A 20193-nucleotide genomic window follows, 5' to 3' on the forward strand; every position below is an offset into this window, starting at 1 on the left:
GACTTTGTTTTTGGATGTTTGAAAAAAAAACTAGGCTACAATAAATTTTGTATATGATGGGTGCTAAAAATACTTGGACCATCATAATATGGCAGCTATGGCATTTTTGGACTCCTACGATCAAGATGGTGATTCATTATTGGGGCATTCGCTGACCGAACTTTCACTCATTACGTTGCTTATGTATACATCACATATTGAATTTTGTGACATTGAACAGCGCAATGTTATTTCTAAAGTAAAGTGTCTGTAATAACGATAATGTTGTGAATTCACTGAAGAAAAAACACATCTGTTCTTAAAACAGTGCAATTGGTACACATCTGGCAGCGTCAGAAAACGTTCCTTACTTTCTGAACAGTCTTTGTGTTATCGGTACACCTACTGATCACATTCAACTGTAATGCAACATCATGAAAAATTCATAACAAACTGTTGTCAAACACATTTTTACGATAACTATTAAAGAAAACGCACAAACACATCCTATAAAATAAATGAAAGTCTTTATACAAACACATTTCAAAAATTGTTTTCCCAATACATTATGTAGGATAGATTATAGTGTCTCAGTTTGGATATAAAATTGTAGCCTTATTCCATTTGGAACATTAGATGATCTGTAATGTGAACTACCAAAGGACAATGTTTTAAGCTGCAAATATTGTTAATCAGTAAAACATAGACATTAACTCTTTGTCTACTTATGTAAAGCACAATATGAATGCAGGGTGAGTGGGGTGACTTATGTAGCTTTGATAGCAAGTACCACTTATTATAACTAAAAGCCCAAAAAGCAAGAACAGCTGAGTCTAGTTTGAAACCATGCAAAAGCAACAGACGGATTGTGGTTTTCTAAGGATCAAACCAGTGACCTTTATACTAGAGTAGATCACTGAGTTGGCACATTTGATACTTCAGAAAGACGAATTACCAAAAATACCAGGTAATCCAAAGAGGTTATTAAATAAAAAGGCAAAGGAAATACTACTAACATTTAGTCAAAAATTGTAGGTGTATAAGAGAAAAGACTCGCAAACTTTGCACTCTATCGGATCTTGGCGGTCCGGATTTATGGGTGAACACATAAATTTTACGTGAACCCATACATTTTATGCAAGTTCCAGAAAACCCTACACAGATGTTATTTATACACCTGATGGCAAAATACAGAGCTCTGTAGCATCAGTAAAAGAGTTTTTCCCCATTTGTACCTTGTGATATTTGCAGAAATTAAAACCAAAACAAGAGAGTCATGCATATCTGATGAGAGCGCTACCTTGCAGCCATGCCAGTCATATCAGTCAGTCCCACAACTATAATTTCTTTGTAAAAAGTAAGTCATGTTTTTTTCATTTTATATACATATATGCTCTTAATGGTGTTGTAAATGTGGTATCTACCTAAACATGGGAAATTTAAGGAAAAAGTACTATAACAAGTCTCAACAAGTTTGGCCCTGTTACACAGTAACTTGGCATCATGTTGGCGAGACGTAGGAATTGGCTAACTCAGGAACTCGCTAACCCGGTCGTGTGTCGGAACTGGCTAACTCCGGAACTGGCTAACCGTCTCAGTCAGGAATTGGCTAACTCCGGAACCCGCTAACTCGATTTTGTCTCGCGGCGGAATTCGCTAACTCTGGAAGTCGCTAACCCGGCCGCGCCCACTGCACGGAGCGTTGCCAACCTTGTACGACAAAATAATCGTACACTGCCGTATTTAAAAATGTCAGTGTCAATAAAGATACAGTAAATGTTATTGTTTTTTGTTATCAATTCCACTTTTAACAGATAACTAGCCCAAAGTAATTCAAAAGACAATTAAAAAATCATGAAAAAGTGTTTTTTTTTTATTAAACTGTACAATGGCCAGTTAAATGTTTATGATTTCGATCTTAAATATAAATGCCATCAGTATAACAGAAAATAATGGGATATGAAAAATATTGAAATTTCAGTTTAATTGGTACTAAATAATCCTCTACGAAACTAAGCTAAAATAAACGCAAGTTCTTAAACACGGAAACAGATGTATGTTACATGTTATAAAACCGTTTTTAGATTGTACACCTAAGCACCACTAGTAAAAAATAGTAGAAGATATAATATTCATTTAATAAAACGTTACACGGTAATTTTAATTCACGATTCTTAATAAACGAATTGACGGATTTTCCTGATTTGAGTGTTGGGTTTCCTTTATATTGCTTTCACAATCGATATAAACTATACCAAGCCATTGCTTGGTTCACCGTTCCCCAGTACTGAGCTTCACAATAGACAATAGCTTTGTTTTTGGATAACATTAAGTAATTTTAGCTATGACCACCAATTCATAGAATAGAATTGTAACAAACAAGAACGCCTGCGTCCATTTAGAATCAGCCTAGAGACAAACTCCAGACTTTTAAAAAGTAGGCCTACTGAAAGACGTAATTCAACAAAATTAAGAGGATGACCCCGGGTCTACACTAATAGCCTACGATAAAAAAAATTTACAAGTTGTATTTATGCATAGACTAACTTTTAATGCAATCCATTAATACATTAGGCCTACCACTTTATAATGTATTGATAAATATTTATTTAAATTCAATAGCTCTATTTAAAAATACATTATCACTACAATGTAATTCTTTAGTGACGTTTAACGTGTAAATTTTATTATGATTTATGATTCAAGGTTACAAGCCTAGTATATAAAATACGAACTCAATAATTTTATTTGCAGAAATTTACAAAATGGTATTCATTCGAATAAAAGAAACAAATGGTGGACTACGAAAATAGATATTTCATAACATGTAATAGATCCAAATTAAATGTGCATTTTTATCTTTTTGCATACCAATAAGCTACTATTTAAGTAAGAAACCCACATATAAAACATACTCCCTTATATTAGTACATTTCTCATCCTTATGGATCAGCTGAAGACACTTTTATTGTTAGTTCTGGCCGGTGCACTGTCTTTAGAGGTCGTGTTTTGTTTACAATTGTTTCTTGTTTTTAGTAATTTAAAACCTCGTTTAACCAAATAAAACGTTCTAATCACAACCAATAACACGTCCCCTAGTTATATAACCAAACAGTAATGAACAAATCATGAAGTTAACCATAAAATAATAGAAACACAATTTTGTCGACACTAGCGATCAGTGTCACCGGACATGAACTAGACACGAAAAACGAGCTTCAAAGTTTACAATGGGATGTCAAGTTTACTTGTGTTGGTTAGTCTATGGTAAGACTATAATGCATTTTCCACAATAATAATCATAGGAATAATGTTAAACATACTTCTAAATATATTTATTTTATCGACTACGTTGCTCTTACTCCTAATTAATCGTAGGATACGACATTATGGTACCGATACGATAGAGGTACTACACTTTCGGCAACACTGGCCAAAAATATTCGTGCTTGGCTCCCATTGGACGGCTCGCGAGGCTTCTGATTGGGAGTTAGCGAGTTCCGCCGAGGGACCGAGTTAGCGACTTCCGTGCGAGGACGGAATTCGCTAACCCGGCTCTAGAGCGGGTTAGCGGGTTCCGGAGTTAGCCAATTCCGAAACCGAACAAGTTAGCGAGTTCCTCTCATCAACCAAATTTGAAGATAGGGCATTTAACATGGGGCTAGCGAGTTCCAGAGTTAGCCAATTCCGCGGACCCATGTTGGCACCCTTGCAGTCCACAATATGCAGAGTTTGTTGAACCATACTGCAGTAGGTATCAGGACATTTTTCCAACTACGTCCAACCTCAGCCGATTAACCAATAATCCTACCAAAGGTGCTCTATAACATTTTTCACGATAAAAAAACTCCTTAGACAACCATATTATTAGATGACGGATTAGTGGGGTTATATTGTACGGTGCGACTCACACCAATTGTCAGGGGAGATTGCCAAAGAAACCATCTGTCACACCCACTATGGTCATACGCTCTAAGCCAGCTGTGTTATTGTTTATGACCGCAGAACCCACAATTTACCACCAGGAAGCTCTCCATTACCGAGGGGAGATCAATTGCCAGAACCCTTCGCGGTCCCATCGTCCAAACTACAATTAGCTGGCGGCTCTTCATCGGGAACTGTCCTTCTCTAGGTAAGTACCGCCGGCATTAATTGACTGATATCCAAGCAATTAGCCTATAGATTTGTAAATTTGGGTTTTTTTATGTTTGATTGATATAGTGTTCATGTTTAAGAAGTGAAGATTGTCAAGACAAATTTAGAATACAAAAACACTTAAATCTTAAGAGGCTTATAAAACTAAATTATTATTATTAAGTTTAAAAAATGTCTTTTTATGTTTTAAATGTATAAAAAAAAGTTACAGTAGAACTCCGATTGTCCGAATCAATAGGGACCAGAAGACCCCATTCGGATAATCGAAAATTCGGATAATCGGAGTTTTACCGGAATTCCAGGAATTTTAAAGAAAAATCCTCATTTTCGGTACTAAGTGAACTTTTAGTTAATAATAATTTAAATCAGAACATTTTTACAGTTTACAATGCTCATAGTACAAGTGTTCTATACATGTTATTAAGTCAATAGTGTTCCATCAAAGTCCAAAATTGGCTAATTGTGTTTAATAACAATTCTTTGATATTTTGCAAAACTTATTAATGTAGCTTTACGTTTTTATAATTGTAGAAATAAGCGATTCCGATAATTGGAGATTCGGTTAATTGGAGTTTGGATAATTGGAGTTTTACTGTACTAATGATTTAATATTTTTCATTAAATAAAAAATAAATTATTTCCACAATCCCGTTTTGAAAAATCAAAACATCTTCAATACTCCAGCAACATCTTCTTGAATATTCCAGGTACAATTTTAGATTGATATACCAATTCATGTTGGAAAGGATTTCAGAAAACACTTAAGGTAATTCATTGATTAAATGTTCCAGCAGTATTGCTCAAATGTTTGATTCAAACAAAACCGTTAATGAAAGTTGTAAAATCATTTTTGTTTTACTGTTTCCACAAAAAAGCCAATTTGATAGCACAGTATCCATTAAGTAATTTCCATTTTCCAAACCAAACTATTTAATCACTGCTACCTTCACTATCTCCCAGTCACTGATGCAATATACGATGTATTTTGTTAAACTGCTGAAGTTGTAATCACTTTAAGTGGTGATCTTGCACTTGAGCTCCCCAATTATTCAATATCTGCCTAGTAATACTAAAGTTAAAGTTACTAAAACGGATACAATCTAATTTTTCATTAGAACTATGTTGCAAAACGTCAACAAAAATTTACCAAAATTAAATTATACTAGAATATGATCTAGAAAATGAGACCCTCAATGAAAACGATCTTGATAACGAGACAATCTTACAAATTAAGATGAGCTCCAACCAAAATTCTACATAGCAACATAAACATGTTTGGCAACTAACACGGATCAGTGTTTGAAATTACTTTGCCGCATTGTCCTGGGAAAGGTAGTGGGGGAAGGTAGATGGCACGACATGTCATTCGCTCGCGGATTCACTTATTTCGGCGCGCTTTTATAAATGTGTGGACTCTGAAGCCGAGGCGCTGGAGGGTTAACTAGAGCTAAGCTTAACTGGAGGGTTAAGATAAGGTTGTAACTATTTTAACGGTAACCATGAATGTAATGAGCGAGATGGGGTATTTACATAGTTTGTCATGCTACGCCAGGTGGTGGAAGTATGAAAATGTTGGGTGTGGTGTTGCTGCTATGTGTGGCCAGTGTCCTGGAGCCAGTGGTCGCCAGGAGAGGACGATCTAGAAGTCGGACCAAGTCCAGAGTACAGATTGGCCTTCCCATTACCGGAAAATACCGAGACCCGGAGAGCGACCAGTATTACAACAACAACAACGTAAGTTACATCTAACTGAGACTTTCAGCCTTCTTGTACCTCACCTTAATAACAGCTCCAATTTATTTATGATTGTTAAGCTCTTAAAATTTTAATGTTAATTCAAAAAGTAAAAAAATGTGTTGGAAAAACCAATGGAAGACAATTCTAACTTATCTAAATTTAATCAGATTTTTAATTTTCCCATAGTTAGTTAAGTATTAATTGACAAAAGTTCATTTATAGGCAATTATAAATAATTAGAGCAATAACCCTAATGTTAGACGTTGAACACATATCTATATAAATAATTAGCTTTAAATATTTTGAAATTGTACATTTTATTTCTATTAAAACGGAGTGAACAGGTTTTAATACTTTCATTCGCTGGGTTTTCTAAATCGTTAATCGATTCCATATTTTTTCGGTCTTGCAGGGCGCAAAGATTCTACAAGCGTCGCACTTTGATTATGAATACGTGTTGGGCCACAAGATAGCGTTTTTGTGTGTCGCCAAGGGGAATCCACGTCCTCACATCACATGGTTCAAAGATGGAATAGAGCTCTACTCTCATCTATATCTCCATGTAAGTCGCACCTACATCCTATGATAACTTCAATTGGTAAACAAATCTACTACATCCGTCGGTATAGTAGTTTTTATTTCTGTACAGTTCAGTATAATTAAGAAAAATCGCCAATGAAGCCAAAAAAAAAAAAATGAAAGCCAAGTTAGAGATAGCTATTAGCAATCCAAATTCGCTGTTAAAATATTTAACAATGAATAATGACATACTGAACACAAATCATTAGCTAACAAAAGTAACAAACATTAGTGCTTGGAACACAAGCAATAGTAGAATTTCGGCTCCGTTTCGATCAGACATATCATGAGTGATTTGTCTAAAATCATGTAAATAAATACATAATAAACAATCAATTGTGTCTAGCAATGTGTTCTATATGACTCCTCTGATTCTACAGTTTACAAATTTTTCAAACATTATGTGTAATTTAAATTTAAAACAAATATATTATTTTTTCAAAATAACTTCTGATACACATTTAAGTTCGTACTAGGGTCTGATTGTCAGGTGAGAGGACAACATCTACCCTATTACGTCTTTCGGGAACATGCTGGTCTAACAGAGCTTAGGATTTCGGTCCCTGAGACCCAAGGTTTAAATCCCGCCAATCACCAATGGATTTTGTCAAAGTGATAGTGCAGCGATCTTTAGGCCTAGCCTAAAGTAATGTAAAAAGTAATGCAGGCTAGAGCTTATTAAAAAAATATGTCTGTCCTAGGTGCACGAGTGGACGGTATCTAAGGACACGGTCAAGTCTAAGCTGGAGATAGACCCAGCCACTCAGATGGACGCTGGACTTTACGAGTGTTCCGCAGACAACATGTACAGCATCGACAGACGCAGCTTCAAAACTGACTTCAGCATTGCGTTCGACTGAAGTACACACTCACAGACTTCACAACAGCATAAACAATGATTTAAATATACATAGTTATGTTATAGTTTGTAAGTTTTACTTAAGTGTAAACAATGCAAGGTTTAACGAGTGGAATAAAAATAATTTTGTAAGGATTTCCGTATTAAAGGTGAACTTGATTTAATTTCCATTTTTATGAACCCAAATGACAAATGTGCTACTCTGATGGCCAGTGGTACTGTCCTATATTGACCCAATGAAAGGCAATAAAATGAATCCTTGAAAGGCCTGTAGCACTGGCTATGGCTAAAAGACACATGATTTTTTAAACAAAATGTTGTTAAGTCTGCTGAATGGTGATACCTGGAGAGCAACTTTGAAACTAAAATAGTTCCTAGGCAGGAAGAAGCCGAGCCTAAATGTAGAGAAAGGGTGCTAGCTACCCACAAGACAGAGATAGCTATATCGAAACAATTATTTGTTATTTACATCAACGGCAAGTCTGGCACAACTGGCAGACTGAGCGCAAGTGTTTAGACATGACTGATGACAGATGTAAAGGAATTGCGTTAAACAAAGACAACTAGGAACACACTTAAACCAAACACCCTATCCACAAAATAATTTAAACCAAACTGAATGTATCTTTACATAGTAGTCATTAATCACTAACCTTCTGTCGTTGTTGACGATATCCATGTAGTCAAATGACCGAGCGTAGAAACCGTCTACAGAAAGGTCTCCCCAGAAGTTGGACCAAGCCTTGCCTGGCCTGACCAGCATTGGAGCAACTATAGTCCTGCAAGGAAACACACAATTTAATACACTAGCTTAGTAAACAAAAGTTTAGCTCTTTGACCTTCAGGGATTATTACTGATACTAATATTTTTATTTTAATATTTTAAGTCCGGAGGGATATGAGAAGGATGTCCGTTACAGAGGAGATGATGAAGGACCGAGAAAGATGGCGCAGAGCTGTTGGAGAGGCCAAAAACCTGCTTAGGTTTGAGTGGCCAGCTAGGTAAGCTAGGTAAGGTAATATTTTTATCATGATTTTTCCATCTTATTAAGAACAGAACAGAAAATCTAAACTAATATAACAAAAATTTTTAGTGGACAGATGTATAGTAAGGATTAGTAAAAGTAGCTTTTTGCCGTTTTAGCAGTAAGCTTCAGTCTGCAAAGAACTACCCATCCCAATAACATCCATATGAGCCATACACTAATTTTTCTAGGTAGGTCTTTTCACTTGGCTCTTTAAGAGACAGGTGAATTCCTCGAGACCTGACCGAGACATTCCTTGACAAATCCTTTATCTACAATGCCGTTTCCTGGCAAAAGGAGACAAAGCTATAGACTGCTTGGCCATTGATTAGAATAACCGTCTACAGCACAACTATATCGGTAAACCCAGGCGTACCATAGTTATAAATTTTGCTACAATGATGGTTTATCTATCTTCACAGTTTAACATTGAAGTAAAATGCTTTCATGTTTATTGTAATTGATTATCATATGAAAAGTCAATGTTTGACACCCCAAACATTAAAGTTGATCAATAAATAACAGAAGAGGTGTGTTCGCATAAAACTAAGCTAAGATGTACAATTGAACTCTGCTTAATTTTTAAAGTACTATCTTTGATACATTTTATGAAAGATTATTGCAGCGTATTGCACTGCACAGGGCCTCTATTTTACTAAATTACTGTTGTGTTCGTGGGTTGAATTGGACTTAGGAAGTGGACTGAAATAAATACGATATTTTTACATATTTAAAACACGGCTACAAACGGGTGGTTAAGGTTCGAATTCTGAAGGTAGACTGGGCTGTTGAAGGGACGGACGTACATGGACGGTGGTGTGATGTAGGTGGAGAGGGGATCAGGTGATGTTTGTAGCCAATGAGATTCATTGAAAATCATACGATTCACAGTGGCGTGATGTACAAGGAAATCATACAACGGATATTAATATTCTTAAGATATATTACAATTACCTGTTAAGTGAGATAAGCCCTTTGAGAGTGTTGGGGTTGTCCAAGCGAGCAATGCTGTCCAGGACCAGTAAATAGTCACAGTCTTTGGCAAAGCAGTACTCTCTGGAACAAGTTGTTATAATAACAATGGGCTGGAGTTAAGGAATCAAAAGTGAGTAAGAATTATAACATAGAGAAGGCAGTATTTTTATTATGTTTTGGTAGCTTCAGTTAGTGAAAGCAAATTCACTGCCATGTTATAGCTACACAAGATACACTTAGGTGTGAAAAATAAATGAATATTCCACCAAACCTTGTTGAAAGTGACAAAACAAATATTTTTTGAAAACATAAAAACTATCTGGCCACGCTAATGCTAACACAGCCAGTTTTCCACACATTTAATCGCCTGTAAGAGCTGCCAACCTATGTGTTTTGAAATATATCACACAGTAGAGAATGTCATTTGCATCGTTAAGCCTACAAAATCTCAACTTCATGAAATGCGTCGTTAGCAGTGTTGTTCAGTGGTTGATGTTCAAATGTTAAAAAAATTTTACACCCATGATTATAGCACCAAAACTTTGTTTTGAAGTTCTTTATTAATACAGATACCCCAGTTCGCAGTAGTTCCAAATTATTGACTTTGTGTTCCATGTTTTGCCTGTCACACCATTATCAAACACCATCCTTTAAGAAACATGATGTAACAAACTATTCCGGGCCAAAGTCTCTTGTCCCAGGATGTGAAGGTGAGATATAAAAAAGATCACTTTAATACAGATCACAAAATTAACATCAAGCCAAAACATGTGACAGTGAGACAACTTCTTGGAACTCCATGTAATTGTATAAATTTATATTAACAAAGAGTAAAAAAAATATTTCCAGTTTAAACTATAAAAATTTTTTACACATTTGAGAACCATTTACAGTTTAATTTTTTTTCATTCATAATTGTTCCTTTTTTTAATTCTAGACAGTATAAAGAATATCAATATCTTAACAATTCACCTGGCAAACATTTTAGCAACAGCTTCAGAGATTCCATCCTTAGGCTGCTGCAGTAGCTTCACTCCTCTGTACTGTTCCAGTGCATTGACATTGTCTACGAACTGTAGCACCTCCCTCTGATGGTATTCAACCTGTACAAACATCAACAGTGAGGTGAAGACAATAGAAGAGCGCACAAATTTGGTGTTTGGAGATTGGCTAGTTATGCAATTCAACTACAGGAAAATACCCTCTAGTCAGTTGTTTTGTTAGACTGCCGGATGTTTCATCTGGTAAAAAAATATATCATTCAAATGTGAATTAAATTCTATGACAAAAATCTACTTGTTTCTTTAGTTTAGTTTTGTAATGTCCAAAAATATCCAAGATAAAAACAGAAACAAAAAGATGGAACAGGGACTGAGTACTTTAGAGTAAATCGGCTTAAAAATATAAGTCTATAAATGAACTGTTATTGAGACGATGAAATCATTAAAAGTACTGTTGGGTCCTTTAGCCAAGAGGTTCATCCTAAGCTAACCGGCTATCTATAACAATAAGGTTTTGATCAATAAGATGCGACCATTTGTAAGGTTGTAAGTTGAATATAAATTTAATAAAGCTTGTCATAATATGGAATAAATTTTAAATAAATGAATGAAAAATTCCTTTATTTCAGAGCGTCTCTTAGTACAGATTAACTGTTTTATAGAGTAACTCAGGTCAATATACTTTATATCTTTTACTGTTTAGAAAAATAAACCAAGCTACTGAACAATCTATTTTTACAACACAATCCATTCAAATAAGACTGATTGATCACATAAATTTAATAAAAACAATGAGCTTGGAAAGATTATGCGTTTTGTAATTGTCGAGTTAATAAATATAAAATTATATACTTACATTGTTAAAAAGGAAAAAGTGGATTTTGTTTTTCGGATAGTCCAACTGCAGAACAGAATCAAAGAACTCTCTCAGGAATGGAGTAGGAATTCCAACATACAACGCAATTACAACCATCGGGTAGTCAGCCTCTGAGACCTGTAACAGATCATCTTATATCACTCACTAAGCTCTGTGTACCACCATTGGCTTTGGATACTGAAATGGACATCCCATCTATATGGATTTGGGAACTGATGACAGTTAATGTAAAATCAATTAGGCATCTATATGGATTAGTAGTTTCTTTCATGTACAGAATTATTCAATTTATCCACAGAGAAGCAAGGTACTGAGGAAACATGCCTATGGGACAACCGTGAAAAGGAAACTTTAAAAATTATATATTTTTCGTACATACATTCAATCATATCATTTGGAGTTTCACTTTATGGTGCAGCAAAAAAGAAAATATTAAAATCAATTCTAAAAAAGCAAAAGAAAGCTATTAGAATTTTGTGCAATTTAAAACGCAGAACTTCAGTCAAAGAATATTTTAAAACTGAGAATATTATGACTGTTTATGGAATGTATGTCTATGAAACAGTATTATCAGTAAAAGACAGATTTATTGAATTACAACTTATTGGAGACTATCACAATTACTTCACTAGAAATCGAGAAAACCTGGCCACAAGCTCACATACTCTGCAACTTTTTACGAAGACACCTAAATATGCCGGTTCCAAATTTTATAATAAACTTCCTAAAGAAATCAAATTAGAAACTTCCAAAAATAAATTTAAATCAAAATTGAAAAAGTTTCTTATCAACAAGGCTATGTACTCCTTTGAAGAGTTTTAGTTCTGTAAGTTATTAATTGCTCTGTTTCATATCGATTGAAACTTTTGGTTTTAAAATAATTTTATCTATATTTTTAATTTTGATATTTTCATGTATAAACTTTCATATTGCACTGCTTGTTTTAATTTATTTGATCTGAAAAGCTATTAATATTGATGATATGTTGTTATGCCATGCATGATAATGATGAGTATTTTAGTTAGTTAGTTTTATTAAATTACTCTTGACGCCATTCCTGTATCTATGTATTGTACTTTAATGAATAAAGTTATATGAAATGAAATGAACCGTGCGCTTTCTTTTCAGCTCTGGTACGTTATGAAATATACTTGTGACAAGAAAGGAAGAGCCCTAACAGCAAGCAGAGTCCACCATGAGCGTTTTAGTAAATGAGGACGAGGACGGGTTGTTGAACTTTGCCCTTGACACCAGCACTAGTGCTGGACACCACTTAAGTGTACCACGGAGTGTATCTTCTGTTCCTTACTTCTCTGTGGTCTCTCACAGTGTATGTTACTGAACTTAAATTTTCTCTTTCGGATTTGTATACGTTGACATGTAAAAGGGGATATAAAACATGCTACAGTTTACAACAAGTTTAGTTTAGTTTGACCTGATTGAAAAGTCTAAAAGAAAAAAAACCCTCTTTTTAGAGCAAACACTTTGACATTCGCTCAATTGGACTTGTGTTTAAAATCGAAATTGAAAACCTCAACTCAATTCTAAAACACAGCTTTCATTTTATTTTAGTGTTTTATAAATACAGTTGTCCCTTGAAAATCTAACACTTTGTAATCTAACGTTCTCGGTAGTCTAACAGTCTTATCAGCAGAAACAAAACAAGCTTGCAGCAAAATAAATATTTAACTTCGAGTTGTTATACTGTCATAAGCAATTAATAGCTATTAAAACCGGCACTGCTTTAGAAATCAATTGTTATATTTCATCTTGATCAACTGCATTACGTAAAACGAATCTTGATAATCCAACCTTTTTGGTAAGCCGACACCCTCTCGGTCCCTTAGTTTGTTGGATTATTGAGAAACAACCGTAACTGTAAGTAGTCTGTTGGCCTATTCATTTAATAACATAAGAAATTACATAGTAACGACCTTCAATCAACAAAAAACGACCGAATATTCAAAAGTTAACTGTTGGAGCCAAGATGTAAATAGAGGCAGATAAGAATAAACTTCTGGGGAGTGATATAGCATGACAATTTCCATTGGTAAGACAGAATAAATGTTTTATGATTCCCATTCTCGGAACACGAAAACTAAGTTATATCTGTCTCACAACTCATAAATATCATTCATTACAGGGTTTGGCATCATTTCAAGTAAAAACAATATATAAGTTCTAATGCAATACTTATTTATAACAATGTGGTGACCTTGGTGAGGTCAATGGTGTTCTCCTTGCACGTAGCACATCCCTCAGCCTCAGTCCAGCCCCGAGGTAAGTAGTTGGTCAAGGTGTTGAAGTGTATCTTGGAAGGTCCATTACCGTGCAGTACCAGTGGCTTGGTGTTATGTACTTTGTTGACCAACGTGTCTTCCACAATGTCAACATCATCTGACAACATTACATCTGTTAGACATAATTATTTAACATAAAATCACAAAGAATTATAAAAAAATATTATAATGAGGTATTGAGTATTTAAGGGACATGCAAAGGATAAGCAAATGTATCAAAGGTTCCTCACCGATCGCTCCATTTAGGTTCTGGAAGATGTTAGCGTTGTAGTCGAGTTTGATACGATGTTTCTCCCTCAAATCCTTGTCTAGGAACAGTCTTGTGTAGTACAACTGGTCGTCATCCTTGCTGTTCAGCTTGAGAGAGGACAATAACTCGTAAATGTCACTGGCGTAGCCGATGAATCCTGTATAGGTTACAAACATTGGATCTTAATATATACCATAACTGTTGAATTTTAAAGAGCTAAAATATTTTCATAGGCTTAACCGATTTAATCTAGAAAAGGCAGTAACTTCTTGATTGCTAATCTAGACTCAGTTGTTCTTTATCATTGGGCTTATAATAAATGGTCCTGACAAAAGAACGAGCTGATCTTTTTCTGTAGGCTAACAAAGCTGTCATCTCATTCATTCAACAATCATACTTTATTAATACACACACTCTGGTGTGATGGCGTTGTATAAATTTGATCTACGTCATTCCATGGCAGCAACACTGTACTGAGGTCTCGCTACAATGGGGACAACCATACAACACAAGTCTATATCAGGGCTGGTCGCAGCAAAAGTGACAATTGTAATGAGTTTTCAGTAATAACACTGGAAGATTACCTCCAGAATTGAGATACTTGTATCTGGACTCAGTGACAGGGTATTGTTCCGCCATCCTCTGGTCAGGCCAACAGAACGGCTCGGCTGAAAATACCACTCTGGCGTCCATCGCTCGGAACTGCTCTAGAATGGCAGCCACGGGCCCCAGCAGCACCACATCATAGCTGTCAACAGTCAAGAGACAAGAATGTAGCCAACTGTACATATTGTAAAGCTAAAACTATAGTCGAGTTAAGCTTGTCACAAAACGTGACTGTAAATCTGTCTCTTGGTATCAAGTTATTGTTATTGTTTATTTACTCAAGTCCAAACTGAAACGCTAAAACCACTAAAACATAGAATTTCCCAATATCCATTCACAGTCACTTACCTGTCACTAAACATAATGATCTTCTCCTTGTCTTGAGCGAGGGGTTTGAGAGCCTCTCTCAACAGCAGCACCTTATGTCCTCCCCCAGGGTGTTGCATATCTCCTCCCTCCCACACCTCTCCCATCCCCAAAACCTGTACACATAAATAAAATTTGTCATTTTTTTAGGAGGTTGCGTCTTTTTTTTCCTACATGAGCCAGAGAGGCCTGTGCGTGGAACGTATCCAGCAAAGCAGGGGTGATCCGGGGTACAGTACATGGGTGAAATGAACTGATAAAAAGTTGTGGTACCAGGATCCAAACCTACATCGCTGCCTTGGGCCCAAAGTCTTTGGCGCTACCAACTGAGCCACCGACTCACAACTCTTGGTCAGAATTAGTGGTTTATGACTAGTAAGAATGTCAAAATCATAAGGTCAGTGTGGCTAAATTAGATTAAACACCTTGATAGAGTTGTAACAATCTTTCTTAAAGTTATTAGTTTCAAGATTCGATGCATTATTAAATTGCAATTCAATCAATATAACAAGTCATATTTGACCCCATGAGGTTCTTCTTATCAAGGTTCTACTGTACTACCGTTTAGTCTTGTAGCAGAAAAAGAAGTTAAGGAAAATTTACACTTTCTGATTCAAATATGATCACTCAAATTCTGTGATTAGTTTTTTTTCTATAGTGTTTATTGGTTGAGACAGTAACAAAAGGTGTTTGAAGAATTTTGCATGTAGATTGCAAATGTGTGACTGAACAAACGGTTAGACTGGAAGTAAACGTTTCTAAGACTACCTAGATGAGGAACAATGGTAAACCCTATAGTCTTAAAAAAGCAGACCAGAAAGCAATGTTTCCCCAACATAAATCGCCGTCTTGAACTGATGAACAACCATCGCCAGCCTTCTGCAAACCCCCTAGGCCACACTCATACATACACACCCGATGCAACCTAACCACACAACACACCTCATACAAGGCAGAAGAGTTGATTGTTCCTCACATACATTTTTAAGTGTTTATTACAAGATTAATTGTCGCATAGGGGTGAGAACTTGCTAGATAAGTAGTGGATGATGTAAACATTTTGGCATTGGTGTCAGGTTTGATCTAGTTGTAATGATAAATTTATTTTACAAGGGTATTTGTTTTATCCATGAGCAGTATTATGTTTGAAATATAAAATACCCCCACCGCAGCAAACCTGCAGACAAAACAAATTTCACCTTGTCTGATTACATTTTTACTAAAATATTTCCATAAATAAAACATATTATTCCCAATTTAAATAACATTAGATTTAACAAGTGCTTAGGTTTCCTGCTACGGGGAAGCTAAAAAGTGTTTTTTTACTATACGTCAATATTATAGGATGAAAAAAATTAATTTGCCAAATTTTATCAATATATATCCATAAACAAGTAAACCACAACAATTTTAATTTTCTCCATAAGAATAACATGGGAATTTTAAATTAATTATCTCCGTGACCGTTTGGCATACAAGAGCGCTTCAATATACTAAATTATTTCTTTTTTAAGCTCTACAAATAGGTTTCAAAAGAAATTGCAATTTTTTTTGTTTTAGGGTCAAAAATGGGAAAAACCCATTTTTACCCCATAAAACCCCCCATAAACCCCCGTTCCCATGGTCCGATTATCGCGAACTCGTTAGAATAAACGTAGGTTTACATGTTTGTACCAAATTTCATCAAAATCGGATCATTTTTGCTCGAGTTATCGCGCTAACGAACACATATATAAATACAATAATTTTATTTATATATATATATAAATATATATATATATACAGGGTGTCCAGTCATAAGTGTTAAATAAAATTTTGCATCAAACTACATGGTAATGGCGACATAATGACGCACATTTGAGGTTCCCAACCTCAACCGTTAGGGAATAACAAATAAATTAAGGTTTTCCAAAAATTATTGTAGTTGTTATGAAAAAGGTTATATTACTCTGTTAAAAATTCACTAATTGTTAATTTAAATGTCATTTTCAGAATCCTCACAAAATTTTAAATAGATATAACACATAATCGTTGGGGCACGGAAAAATATTCTACTTAAATTTCTACGTTAAACAATTATTTTTAATACTGACGAAAATTTAAATAACATTCAGCGATTTATTTCTCGGTTACCGAGATCCGCTGAGTTTAACCAATATTACTAAAAACTTCCTTATTTAAAGGGCTTTACAATGGTGTATAATAGGTTTTACCAAGTTTCAAATTTCCTAATGTAATTCAATCATTGTTGTGAAAAAACATGGTAGGGCAAAGAAAAGCTATTGTGAAGAATAATACATTTAACTGCAGGTAACGAATAACTTGAATTTTTTCTCGCATGCAACGCTTTTTTATAACTATTAAGCTAAGAAAAGAAGCATATAGTAGCAGAATGTGTTTGTGATATTAGTAATATTGTTACGGTTATCGTATATTTTTCATATTTCAGATAAGATTTCAATTAACTCTCGGTTGTGGCTATACCAAAACTACCTGACATGGATTGGACGTGGAGGAAGTGTGACATGGCCTCCTCGATCTCCAGACTTGAGCCCGTTAGATTTTTTTGTTCGGGGTTACATGTAAAGTCTAGTTTACTCGACTGTTGTAAACTCAGCAGTTGAGTTACGGTAGAGAATCTTTGAGGCTGCTGGGAAAGTAAGGGAAAAATTGACGTACGAGGTCACAGTTGGCGCGATTCACAAGCGAGCTAGGGCCTTCTTGCGGGAAAACGGAGGGCACTTTACACCCAAACTGTGATTCCACCTTAAGTTGTGCTACGGACGAGATATGTCATAGATTTGATTTGTATTGTGTGTTTTTATTAATGTATTGTGTTTTTTTTTATAATAAATTTTCCAAAGTCTAAACAAAAACTCTTTAGTTTGATGAAAGTGTAGTCTGGTCAATCATTAATTACACAAACCCTCATCATCAGTGGTCAGCTCATAAAATAGTAAGTAAAATTCATTATTTTTTACAATATCTGTTTTGGTTCAACCGTGATTTTTCACAATAGTACGTAAAATTCACCATAGATTTGACAGTAGATAATTGTAGTTATACATCATTGTAAAGCCCTTTAAATAAGAAAGTTTTTAGTAATATTTGTTTAACTCAGCGGAACTCGGTAACCGAGAAATAAATTGCTGAATGTTATTTATGTTTTCGTCGATATTAAAAATAATTGTTTAACGAAGAAATTTAAATAGAATTTTTTTCTGTACCCCAACGATTATGTGTTATATCTATTTAAAAGTTTGTGAGGATTCTGAAAATGACATTTAAATTAACAATTAGTGCATTTTTAACAGAGTAATATAACCTTTTTCATAACAACTACAATAATTTTTGAAAAATCTTAATTTATTTGTTATCCCCTAACGGTTGAGGTTGGGAACCTCAAATGTGCTTCATTATGTCGCCATTACCATGTAGTTTGATGCAAATTTTTATTTAACACTTATGACCGGACACCCTGTATATATAAATATATATATAAAATATATATATAAATATATATATAAAAATATATATATAAATATATATATATATATATGAATTTGAACGGATAGTGTTTTTGGCCTCTAGGGACCTCAAAACAAAAAATGAAATCGGTCCCGGGTCCAGGTCTTACCATGAGACCTACGGTAATAGCTTATTCCCTATATGGGAAATTCGCTAAAAGATTAGATAGGAAAGTAAATGTTATTAACATTGTTGACAACATCATTTATGGTCCAGTTACAATGTATAATTTAAGCAATCTGAGCATGTGAGAGTTTATCACAACTGTTGAGTTCAAAGTTAATTAAGTCTCTAGTGGTGTTTTCTTACTTAAAAATTGTTATCTTGTGATTAAAACTTTGTTTTTCTATTATAAACTCCCTAAATAGTATACATATTTAAAATGTACTTTAAATTAATCATGACAGTATTGCTAATTTTGTGAGATGTTTACACTGTTGGTCTTTAAATAAATTTTTAAATTCCAAGTCTGTTGATTTCTATTACTGTTTAGAAAAAGTTTTTCTTCAGTGATATTTTTGGGAGAAGTTTAGTTAAAGGCATTGTCCATTGTAAGAGGTTGTAAATGTACACAAATAAAATTGATGAAAAACCCATTCTAGGTTCCAACAGACCCCTGGCAAAAGATATCATAACTCTTTAACAAGAATTTAAACAAAATAATTTCTACACATTTGTTGTAAAATTTGGGTATTTGACACCGGGACAAATGCACAGGATGAATGCATTGAATTTGTAAATGTCTGAGCCCAAGCATTTATGCATCCTTAATAATTTGTTAAATAGATTAGCAATGCAATGCTTAATTAAGGCCCTATAAAATAAAATATTCCTTATAATGTTCATGTAGTTTTCTGAGTACTTAACACCCTTATTTTGGTTTAGTAATCATTTTAAGAGGCTAGTATATTTTTTTTATTTGAAAGATATTTAAACATTACTCACAGTAGCTGATTAATTGTTGACTATGATATTAGGTTGTACAGTAGACCCTCTATAATCCGGCACTGTTCCACTCTGGCATTCCAGTAATCCGGCGTCTTTTGACAGGAGTGGTCTTCCGCGATCGTGGCAAAATTCTAATTATCTCCTGCGGCCGTATAGACATCATCATCGTCTCCCGCGGTCATGTAGACATTATCGTTGTTTTCCGCGATCGCGACGAAATTCTGATCTTCTCCCGCGGCCGTGCAGACATCATCATCGTCTCCAGTAGTCACGGAAACGTCATCGACATCATGCGCGATCGCAGCAATAGTGGTTTCCGATCGCACGATCTTTGCAGACAAGTTTTGTGCATTTTAAGTGTTTTTGTTGATGACATTCCAGTAATCCGGCATTTTCACCAATCCGGCAGTATCACAGTCCTAAATTTTCCGGATTACTGAGAGTCTACTGTAGTTAGTTTTAACAAATGAAAGAAAATTTAAAAGTAAAGGAGCGTTTTGAAGGTTCTAATATCGTATGACGGCTAGTATCGCTGAAACTGCTACTTGAAGTACATGGCTTTTCGGCTCTCAGTAGGCTACTAAATGGTAGACAAAAAATATGGAGTATGGAAAATGCTCTATAAACCATGTTCTCATCCACTTAAAAATAATGTACATACTGTACAGATTTTTTGTCAAAAAAAAACAGCCGATTACATGTAAAGCCCAATGCAAAAGTCAACACACAATCCACACTTCCCCACACAAACTTACATGTTTTCCTAATTATCGATAAGGCCTTGGCATCGTGATTGATAATTATTTTACTGAAACCAATAGAACAAAATAGCAATCTATATTGTAAAATCCAACTATGTTTGATGTACATACATTTATTTAATGAAAAAAGTAAAAGAAATTGGATGTAACGATACATAATTATATGATCATGGCTAAATAAACAATAATAAATGGCTATAACTCCTTGAATTAAAATAAACTGTTGCTTTAGTTGATCAGAACTTCT

The 20193-nt window shown here is 34.7% G+C and overlaps 2 protein-coding genes across 4 annotated transcripts in view; one reads left to right on the forward strand and one right to left on the reverse strand.

Annotated features, from left to right (window-relative positions):
• The window catches only part of LOC128991601 (procollagen-lysine,2-oxoglutarate 5-dioxygenase-like), a 50464-nt gene that overhangs the window by 16110 nt on the left and 14161 nt on the right, over window positions 1–20193 (reverse strand). For all 3 annotated transcript variants that reach the window (XM_054414623.1, XM_054414622.1, XM_054414624.1), the window contains 8 exons: window positions 14692–14825; window positions 14322–14485; window positions 13718–13894; window positions 13403–13584; window positions 11167–11304; window positions 10282–10412; window positions 9289–9390; window positions 7963–8088 (listed from right to left, as the gene is read on the reverse strand). In XM_054414623.1, coding sequence (XP_054270598.1) covers window positions 7963–8088; window positions 9289–9390; window positions 10282–10412; window positions 11167–11304; window positions 13403–13584; window positions 13718–13894; window positions 14322–14485; window positions 14692–14825 — 1154 coding nt within the window. The remainder of the gene's footprint in view (window positions 1–7962; window positions 8089–9288; window positions 9391–10281; window positions 10413–11166; window positions 11305–13402; window positions 13585–13717; window positions 13895–14321; window positions 14486–14691; window positions 14826–20193) is intronic.
• LOC128991603 (immunoglobulin domain-containing protein oig-4-like) lies at window positions 4014–7468 on the forward strand. Its single transcript, XM_054414626.1, has 4 exons — window positions 4014–4111; window positions 5687–5868; window positions 6284–6433; window positions 7152–7468. Exons 2-4 carry the CDS (start codon window positions 5698–5700, stop codon window positions 7308–7310), a joined length of 480 nt encoding a protein of 159 aa, XP_054270601.1. The 5' UTR covers window positions 4014–4111; window positions 5687–5697; the 3' UTR covers window positions 7311–7468.

This window comes from Macrosteles quadrilineatus, unplaced genomic scaffold, assembly GCF_028750875.1.
Source record: "Macrosteles quadrilineatus isolate MER2022 unplaced genomic scaffold, UCM_ALF_1.0 Scaffold_4__1_contigs__length_99947679, whole genome shotgun sequence".
In the NCBI taxonomy this organism is placed as follows: Eukaryota; Metazoa; Arthropoda; class Insecta; order Hemiptera; family Cicadellidae; genus Macrosteles; species Macrosteles quadrilineatus.